The sequence below is a fragment of the Sinocyclocheilus rhinocerous genome, unplaced genomic scaffold (genome assembly GCF_001515625.1).
Source record: "Sinocyclocheilus rhinocerous isolate Xijiao unplaced genomic scaffold, SAMN03320098_v1.1 scaffold113, whole genome shotgun sequence".
NCBI classification, from domain to species: Eukaryota; Metazoa; Chordata; class Actinopteri; order Cypriniformes; family Cyprinidae; genus Sinocyclocheilus; species Sinocyclocheilus rhinocerous.
In genome coordinates, this window is record NW_015646846.1 from 266,120 (window position 1) to 276,900 (window position 10,781).

The window sequence follows — 10,781 nt, forward strand, 5'->3', positions numbered from 1 at the left end:
TCTGATGAGATCTTTTTTGCTATATAAACTATTGCTACAATGAATGACATTTTAGTGGGTGTCTTCTGTAAAGTCATGGTAGAAATGCATGATAGTCATTATTTTTTTACTTAGAAAAAAAAATCAAAATAAACTGAGAACTGCATTTTGTAAAATGTCAAATACATTTATTTCATTACATCATTTATTATAAATATAGAAATGAATGAAAGAATGTGAAAGCTACAATATTAGATGGCCTATAGCACAAAAATACCAACAAGTACCAAGTTATTTTGGACATGTACATGGTAATATTATAGAATACTTTTAAAGAGATAGTTCACCCAAAAATTTAAATTCGGTCAATTTACTCACTGTCAAGCTATTACAAACCTGTATGAATTTCTTTTCAAAAATATTTTGTACAATGTGGGTAACTGAACAGTAGATGGTCCCCATTGACTTAAATAGTATTTTACCATTAACTGTTAGAGCAAATGATGACAGAATTTTCATTTTTGGGTTAACTACCCCTTTAAGTATCTTTTTGTAAGTTAGCTGGTCTACTCTAAAACATTAAAATATTAAAGTATTTGTTACCTGTTGTGACTTTTTTCCAAGGTAATCTGAAAATTAAATGAATATATTGACCTCTTAGGGGCAGAACTAGAAGAGAACACAGGGAACAATGATTACGCTTACTTTGTGAGGCCTAAATACCCAAAGTTTGACATGGTTCGTCCATCAGCGGAACTATATTCCACAGCTCTGATTTCCACACGGACCACTTTAAGCGCGGGACAGATTCTTTGACATTGCTGTAAAGGGGGAGGGACAAAAACAAATACTTACTAAACGTGTTAGAAAGTATCAACCACTGATTCCTGCTTTATAGTTACAGTAGTAGTCCATTATTGTAACTTTAGCGGAATCATGTATCGGCGACCGCTGCAGTCCGCCGTTAGACAGTTATTGAACGCTTCAGCATCGAGAGCTGTCCTCGGAAAGGTAACGTTAACGTTAATTTATAGATACTTAAGTATCCAAAAAGGCAGTAACATCACTTAAGTGGTTTATATTTGGGTCCTTTAAAGCTTTGTCCTCATTTACGTACTAAGACTTGACAGTATAACGTTATTTGGAGTTATTACATTATTTACATTTTGGACAACAGTCTGACCTAACCTGTACTTCTAACTACACCAGGTGACATTATGCATAAATAAAGAAAAAGTAGAGTGACAAATATAAATATGTATGTATATAGATCTATGCATGTAATATGGCTTATTTATGATGCTTGTGCAAATGCAATTAAGTGAATCTCATAATTATTATTGTTATTATCAGTGCATTGTACCATAATTCTTTCGTAATATACTAGTATGTAACTATTGTGTTTTATAACATTTGCATACTTTTATTCTTCTTGGTCAGTTGGTTTATTAGTCATATTAGGACAAATTAAGAAATGATCAAGAGTTTGAATCCCCTATTTCTTAGGAAAGCAGTTGTCAGATTTGATATTTTCGCTTCCCAGGCCATTGAACAAGATGTGTGTAAGTCCAGGGCCTTGGTGGCTTGCCGGATAACAGCGGATGCGGGCGTCCCCAATCACTCACAACGCCGAGCCCTTCACAGCACAAGAGAGGTGTGTGTGATGCTTTTTCTGATCCATTTCCATTCGTCTCTAAGGAATCCTGTCTTGAGTTAGCTAAAGTGAACATTTTTGTTCTTTGCAAACGTTTTTAGGCCATAGAATTTCAATTCATTTTATCTAGGTGGAATAATAAAACTAAATACATCAATTTATTACATTAATGAAAATATAATGAGAGACACCATGGATAAAAATTCTTTTTTCCACAAAAGTAAAAAAATAAAATGTCCAGATACATTACATTGATGGCAATTGTCATAACGCAAAAAAATCAAAATAAATAATAATAAAACTGAATCATTAAAAAAAAAATAGTGTTTATTATTTTCTGCTAAAAGCAAAAATGTGCCTTTATGTTGATTTTATGGTGAAATATGAATATGTTTTCATAGTGGTGATCTAAAAATCACAAATGGAAGTATGGTAATATGGAAATTATGTTGGCAAACAAATTTAGACTATAAGGTAACACTTTACAATTTAGGTAATACTTTGCAATAAGGTCCTATAGTTAACATTAGTTAATGCTAAATTAACAATGAGCAATACATTTGCTACAGTATTTGTTAACATTAGTTAATAAAAATACAACTGTTCATTGTTAGTTCATTTTTGCTCAGCTCCATTACGTTTTATTAATGGATACAGCTTTTGATTTTAAAAGTGTATTTTTAAATGTTGAAATTAACATTAACTAAGATAATAAATGCTTATTGTAAGTTCATGTTAACTAATGTAGTTAAGTATATGGAAATGTACTGTGAAGTGTTGCCTAATTTTAGTTTGAAATAAATGTAAAACTAATTTTTCTACAAAACTGATATTTTTCTACAAACTGATATTTTTCTACAAAAATTATTTCATTTCTGATTCTGAAATTCTAAAAGTCAAGTCTAAAGATCTTGAGAAACATACATTCTCATTTCCTCCCTATACTGTATACGACCCCAAAGGGCAAGCGCTGATTATAGTCTACTAAACTTCTACTAGTCAGTATTCCTAATCATCGCAGTAAAACATAAAACTTCCTGTGAGAAATCCGTTGAGGAAGGTTTTATTTCATCCATAGTGCTGGCTTGAGGGAACATTTTCACTGCAGTGACTCCATAAAGTGTATCCAGGTTGAGTTGAGATTTGCAGGGAAATTATTGTAAAATGCTATTTTGTAAAAAAAAAAAAAAAAAGGAATAGCTGATAGATTTGTCATTATTATGGCTGTTTGTCAATATTAAAAACCAAAAGCCTTAGAGATCCTTCAAAATGCGATTTATCCTGTAACTGAGAGAGTTCATTTTTCCCAAACACAGTATGTTTTGTATTAGCATACCAGTGAGTTTGTAACCTGCTTTTGTCAAAATATCGTTTATATGCACTGTCTGTGTGCTGTTAGGTATCCATGTGTTTATGCCAGCGTTTTATATAGCTCTAATATAGATATGTTTCCATATTCTGTTACAAACTGCATACTGTTAAAGTGACACCACAGACCACAGATGAAGAGGTGGGGGCCTTCACCAAACTGATTGAGGCCATGGGCTTCACCGGACCCCTCAAATACAACAAATGGGTAAAGAAACAACCTCATCTAGTGTTACTAACTGATTTTCTTTTAAATAGTGCCCTTTTAATATTTTATGTCCCCAATCTGATCACAATTTCTCATAAAATTTGATTTGTGAATGTCACAGAACTTACACATGTCGAGTTATATATATATATATGTATAATTTTTTTTTATTTTATTTTTTTGCATTTTGCATTTTGCCTTCATTATTGTGATAATTAAGTTCATTATTAATTCTTATAAATCTCATTACCACAATGTAAAAATTTTTGCATTACTGTAATGCGTAAAAAATAAATTTGAGACATTGAGATTATTTTAATTAGTATTTATATGCTAATATAATAAAACAAAATGTGTTATTTTATTCCAGTAATTAGAATATAGTGAGAGTCACCAGCATGAGAATTTGGTTGGAAATTTTGTTTAATTATCATGCAAATGTCACAATGGAAAAAATTTGATTAGCCCTTAAAAATCTGTTTTTTTTTTTTTACATGTATTTTATTTATTTATTTTTATTAAGATATGCAAACATACGCTTATTTTTATGCTATATATAATATTAAAAGACTATTATTATTCATTTATTTTTCATTTTAGGGTGAAATGCAAACATTTTCTTGAGAGTAATGCAGAAATCAACCAGATTTTTTTTACTGGTGTCGTCTTAAATTGCATTTCCCGCCTCCATTCAACAGCTCGACTATGAAGTAGACAAACACTGTCACGTTTTGGTGCTAGAATGATGACTTCATCTCGTACCGCTACATGTTTTGTGTTTTCAAAAGCAGGGGCCACACTTTGTGAAATCTGAGATGACCTTCAATGTTAGAGTCATCAGCATCACACGGCTGTCTAAAACTTCAGCATGTCTGCTTCATTTTGGGGCACATGTTTGGCTCGGGAGACTGGACTTAAAATGTGAACACTGCGGTGTCGTGGCCAATTTCATCAGTTTCTGCTTTTGATCACACCGGATTGAGTGGCTTTTTGATCATGTGTGTCACAAATGTCTCTCTTCTTTTGCAGAAAATTAAGATAGCTGCCGTGCGCATGTACACATGCTGCGTAGAAAAAATCAACTATGACGAGTTTTTTGAAAGTAAGTATTTTTGGTCCTGAATCTTTTCGTTTTTTTTATTCTCAGATGGTATTATGGTCTTATGTCATGCTCATTTACATTTTTTGAAGAATCCTAAACACCCCTCACTTTATCCGAAACATTGAAATGAGCGTAAAGGGGCCTTTTTAGCAGCACCTGAAAGATTTATGTGGCACTTTACAGCTGTGTTATGTTGTTTTCTTTAGCTGAGGAAAAAACAAGTGTAAACGCAATAGCGGTTTTGGAATCGGAGCCCAAGTTTGCATTGGTTTGGCTACATGTTGTGTTTTCTCGTTCTCCCTTATGATGTCCTGTACTCCCTCTCTTTCTCCCAGAGTGCTCTCTCCCCGACACGCTCAACTCCTGGTTCTTGGTGGCACAGCTCCACGTTTGGTGAGTTTTTGGACACAGTGTTGCGACATTGGGTCATGCAAATTCCAAATCCTGGATTGGTTATTCATGTAAAGCATTGACTTGATTTATATTCATCTATTAAAACCAACCAAAAACAATCCAAGAGTTGATTTGTTGCTACTTAATTTCAAAGTAGCATCATTGCACTCTTCAGAATGAATAGGTTTATTAAAACACCTTTTGCTAAGTGGATTGCAAAAGGTGTTTTAATAAACCTAGTGCAATGATGCTCTTTGAAATTAAGTAGCAACAAATCAACTCTTGCATTGTTTTTAAACGGAGATTGCAATCATTTTGTGTGTTTGTGGTTTTAAACACTCATTCTGGTTTTAAAACATTGTTTTTTAAACTTTTTTTTTTTCTCTGCAATTTTGGGGAAAATTTTGGGAATTTTCTTAATTAAATTTTGACTTTTTTTTTTTTAAGTCTGCACTTTTTCCTAATTTTCAGATTGCCAGAATTTATTAATTTTGCCATATCCAGATTGTTTTACTTTCTCTATTATTTTTATAATATTAAAAATATTTCTTAATAATTTTATGTCATTCTTCTTTTGTTTAAAAATGTTCCATATCCAGATTTTTTTTTGGGGGGGGGGGACTTTCTCTATTGTTTTGGCTTATTTGATTAGTCATCTAGAAGTGTAGATTTTTTTTTTATATTTCTTAATAATTTTGTGTCATTCTACATTTGTTTACAATTTTTCCAAAATCAAAAAACGTTATTTTGAAAATTTACATTTCGAATTCAATGTCGACATTACTACAAATGCCATGATTGAATTACTTCAATAAAATTTGCAATTCAGTATGGATGTTGCTACAAATGTCATTGAAGTATTTAATTAATACTTCAATCAAATTTTGAAATCCAATATGGATTTTGCTACAAATGTCATTGAAGTATTTAATTCATTTTTTAATTCCATCATCATCATCCTCACCAAAGTCACCTATGCTAATGCACAGATGATCAAGATTGGCTGATCTTGTGCGACTGAAACGAGTGAATATGTGATATCGTCAGAATGAGACTTATGATTAATGGTGGTGGTTTGGTGCCAACGCTCTGTACACTTCCAGCTAAAGGCACATAGTGTTTGTGCGTGCAGCCATGCGTCCGCATGATGATTTACTGTGTTTGTGCAGAGAAACATGGACTGGGAAAACTCAGTCTGAACTCACCAGTAGTTCATTCATACATACACACACCCTCACACCTTATCGCCTACAGTATTCATAAAGGAGTAGTTCGCAAATCTAAAAATGCAGGAAAAACAATGCCAGTCCATGTGACAGTATCTGTGCCATAGAAAAAAAATTTGTCCCTCAGTTTGTAAAAAGGAGTTTCTATGGTAATCAGCAGCAGGCCACAGATGCTGAGTGTGTTGTCTAGCTGATCTCTTAAGTTTGCTGGTTACGCAGATCCTGACAGAGCATAGCGTATCACAGGCACTCGTAACACAGTCTTGAGTCAGCGCTCTGCTCTGCTCTGACAGGATGTGTCTGGTCCGGATGCGGCAGGAAGGCAGAGCTGGGAAGTACATGTGCCGTTACATCGTCCACTCCATGTGGGAGGACGTGGAGCAGAAGAGCAAGATTATGGGAGTAAGTAGATGTGTTTTTGATTCAACTGTCTCTTTTGAAAAACCTTGCCCCTGCTGCCCCACAGTCAGTAAGGAAAAATCACAGGGTGCTGCTGACTGATTTGCCCGCTGCTCCATTACTTTCATTTATTTATTTACTCATTTATTATTACTTTATGTTATTGCCTGCCTGATGGATACAAGTTATTTCTGAGTTTGGCTTTCAGTTGTGACCAGTGGATTGGAAAAATAAACGTGATGGCTCGATAAATATTAAATCGATAGCCTAATAAATCATGGATTCGCTAGTGTTGTCTGCAATGCTCATCTCTGACAAAGGGCTTCTGCACACAAAAAAGAAAAGCCCTGCATGAACATGCAGCGTAATGAAGCAAATGGATTTTCCAGTGCGTTTCTTAAAAATGCACTTAACAAGAATGTGCCAGTATGCATCCGGGATAGTTTAAAAGAATTCGGGTCTTATTGGGTCCATTTGGAAAAAGCACATTTAAATTAACCAAGACCCAAGGCCACTAATAAGAAACCCGACCCATGTCCGAGGCACTCGACAAAGATTTGGACACGAACCCGGTCAGGTTCTCAGTCTCAGGTCAAACCTAAGGTTTTCAGATCCAAGTGGGACCACGAAGACCTATACTTGCAGGGTCTGTTGAAAAAAAAAAAAAGAAGATTCTTTTCTGTTATTGCCCCGACTAAATAAAAGAATGCAAAGAAATAATTCTTCCATTTATTTTTTTTTCTTGATGAGGAGTTTGTGTGATGAAGTTCACCTGTGTGAACATGAGGAGAACTGACTTCATACATCCACTAAAAATCACCAAAACACCACTTAATAAAAAAAAACATCAAAAAATGACAAAGAAAACAATATTTGTGAAGAGAAAAGATCCTGCGTCATTTGTTTCTAGATGCCAGGTTTGATATATCTGACATTCAAATACTGTTTGAGATCAGAGCCTCATGAATCTAGTACTAAGTACTTTCTGCATTTTATACAACAGATAGCTTCTCCGCCAAATGTTGTAGCATGTGAAATGACTGATGATCAGGTCTGTTGTTTGGATATGTTGAAAAATGGTGAAATACACTAAAATACTGCCTTACACACACACACACTCAGGTTTTAGGATGTAATTACTATGCTCTACAGACTGTGGAGGCATTTGGAGCCGATCGCTGTCCAGCAGAGTAGCAAAAGGTGTTTAAATCTCTGCGAGGTCAGTAAAGATGACATGCTTCTGCTGTGCAGAGAGTGCGCATGTATATGTGTGTGTGTGTTTGAGTGGAAGCCAACGCAAGGCGCCTTCAGGGAACTGCTGTCAGAAAGGGTGGGAACAAGACTTCAGCCCAGCTGTGAAAACAGAAATCTCTCTCTTTCCCCACACTTCTCTTTTTTTTTTTTGACATCCCCCCCCATTTCTTCTACCTTCCGTCTTAATCTTAATAGTAGAACTGAATTCGTATTGCTTTAAAGAACTATTGCAACTCGGTCCAGATCTGTGCATGTCAAATATATATAGTGCATAACATATAGCAGTGTCCTAGATCATGTATTGCATAACACTGTGAACTAGTTAACATGAACCAGATCAAACCAGCGGCGGCTAATCAGTCACTGCGACCTTATGGATATGCCAGAGCGTCCAGCCATCGACAGAATTCTTTTGACTGTCAGTTAGAGTATTAGCAGTTTTGAGTCGTCGAGTAGTTTATTTATCCGAAGGAACAGCTCTTAAGTTTTATGGCTTAAAATAGAGAAAGCTTTGTTCTCTGAGAGAGATCTAAACAAAAACCTTAAAAGTTCCTGGTAAACAAGATTTTGTGCTTTGTGTGTTTAGTTTTGTTGTGGCAAATTGCATGGTAGATTTGTTGAGCCTCACATTTAATGTTAAGCAAGGGTTGGTAATTAATCCTGAGTAGTCAGATTTTTAGCTGTTTGATTTGTGAGGTCAATGGGGTTTCAAGACTTTCTTTGATCATTTTTTGAAGTGCTTCATGATCTCATTAGCTGTTAGATAGTTTGCAAAATAAAATCCTTGTAAAATTTTTTTTTATTTATTTACTGTTTGTAGCCATGCATGTTCAAATGGACATTTGACTGTTTGCATTACATTTAATCATTTATCCAAATCAGCTTACAATTTTTTTAAATTTACTGTTTGTAGCCATGCATGTTCAAATGGACATTTGACTGTTTGCATTACATTTAATCATTTATCCAAATCAGCTTACAAAGAAAAACAAAAACAAATTGTCACAGAGACAACAATATTCATAACATACAATGTAGGGTTTATTTTAAAACAAAATTAGGAAGTAAGATTGAAAACAAAACAAAACAAAAAAAAATGTATTTTGCATTTTGTCTTGGATTTATTTTATTTTATTTTATTTTTGTCCATAAGTCATTTTTAGAGGTTAGTAATTAAGCCTGTGTAGTCAGCTTCGTGACTAGTCAACTACTTTATTTAGACGTTTTATATATATTTTAGAGCTGATGCTTTAATTTGCATCCTGACAGTAAGCTACTTAACTTTTACACAATTTATTATTTATCTATAAATTTATCATATTAAGCACTGTTTCTAAAGCCAAACATGTTTGTACGGGGACATTTGTTGTGTGTGTGTGTGTTTTTTCACTTTATTTGTTTATTTATTAGATTTTTTAATAGTATTTTTTTGTTTATTTATTTTATTTACTTATTTTTTGTAGTGCCCTGCCATGAGCGTAGTGTTTTTAAGATACTGTTTAAATAGTGTAACTTGTATTAAATGTGTCTTTAAACCCCTGCATTCGTCTCTATTCTGGTGCGCTCCTTCAACTATAGCTTCTTTGAACACATTGGAAAAATGAAAATTCTGAAATCATATTGAAAAAAAATTCTAATTCTAATTAATTGACTACATGCCCAGGCAACTAATTAACAAGTTGATTTTGAAAATATGCAGTTGATGCAGTATGATGACCACAATATGTACATGCATCTATATTTATAACTTCTTTTCCATCTGTGAAACTGTCCGTCTGTACAGTCTGTTTGTGTTAAAGCAGTGTTTCCCAACCCTGGTCCTGGTGCGCCAGAAGTACGCTGCATATTTTGTACGTCTCCCTAATCAAACACACCTGATTCAACTCATCAGCTCTTTAGAAGCGACTCCAAAACCTGAAATGGATGTGTCAGATTAGGGAGACATTCAAAATGCGTAACATTAGGCGTTTGAGACGCACAGTTTTATAGCAGTAGTTAGAGTTGGGGTACTCGGACTCAAGTCCAGTCTCGAGTACAGTTTTTTTAAAGGAGTCATGGACTCGGAATCATTTTTACTCGGACTTGACTCGGACTTGAGCCTTTTGGACTTTTAAGTCTTGTCCAGTACTTGAAAGCCGATATGTTTCTGTGCTCACACACCGAAATCGCGCTCACAGAATAACGCGCCTCTCAGTCAGTGTGCGAATGCCGAGTTCTTTCGCTTAAGTTCTGTTATTGCTACACACTTACACGAAAAGTTATGTCAAAATGCCCGTCTTGGAGACTATTCATGTAAATGCAGTCGGTTTTGTCTTAAGTGACTTGAACAGTTGGGAGAAATACGGACGTGTCAAAATATTTGATCTATGCGTCAGATCTTAAAGGGTTAGTTCACCCAAAAATGAAAATTAGGCTGTGTTTTACTCACCCCCGAGGCATCCTAGGTGTATATGGCTTTCTTCTTTGAGACGAATCCAGTCGGAGTTATATAAAAAATTGTCCTGGCGATTCCAAGCTCTATCATTGCAGTCAGCGGGTGTTGCAGTGCTTCAGTCCAAAAGAAGTGAAATAAAAAGCGCCCATCCATAAAAAAGTGTCTCACACGGGGGGTGAACAAAGGCCTCCTGTAGCGAATCGATGCGTTTTTGTAAGAAAAATATCCATATTCAAAACTTAATAATCACTTTAATTTAGCTTGCGCCAACAGTTGTTACACACGGAAGCAGCTCCGGGAGGATGACGTATGAGTTTAGCGTTGCGCATTTTTGAGTAATATATTTATTTATCATTTAGCTTGTAAGTAATACTTGGAGTGTTTACTTGCCTTCAGTAAGCTTGAGAATGTTTTATTACATTAGTTTATTATTTTTTGCTTTTGTATTGATTTTTGTAAACATAGTGGCAGTTTCTAGCTTGCTTGAAAAAAAATTTTTCTAACATCTTTGTGGCAATAGTTTTTATGGGTCCAAAATTACCTTGGGGGCATCCATTCATTTTTTCGTTTTTTTTAACCCAGAAATTAAAATGTAGATTCTTCTTTAATGGTTCAAACACTGATGAATAGAATAAGCCGACACAAACTAATTTAGATTATTCAAAATTCATATTTCATTTTAAAAAATCATAAAAATTATATAAAGCTAGTTTTTTTATTGAGATAAAAGGTGCATTTTCTGCTCTTAAGGTCCCATTCACCAA

At 34.5% G+C, this 10,781-nt stretch overlaps 1 protein-coding gene across 1 annotated transcript in view; it reads left to right on the forward strand.

Moving 5' to 3' along the window:
• The first annotated feature begins 766 nt into the window (after positions 1-766).
• LOC107708114 (ubiquinol-cytochrome-c reductase complex assembly factor 1-like) overlaps positions 767-10,781 on the forward strand; it is a 39,737-nt gene continuing 29,722 nt past the window's right edge. Inside the window, exons 1-6 of the mRNA XM_016512261.1 lie at positions 767-990; positions 1,523-1,633; positions 3,102-3,209; positions 4,239-4,311; positions 4,647-4,704; positions 6,224-6,332. Of these exons, the coding sequence (XP_016367747.1) occupies positions 916-990; positions 1,523-1,633; positions 3,102-3,209; positions 4,239-4,311; positions 4,647-4,704; positions 6,224-6,332 (534 nt within the window). The 5' untranslated portion in view covers positions 767-915. The remainder of the gene's footprint in view (positions 991-1,522; positions 1,634-3,101; positions 3,210-4,238; positions 4,312-4,646; positions 4,705-6,223; positions 6,333-10,781) is intronic.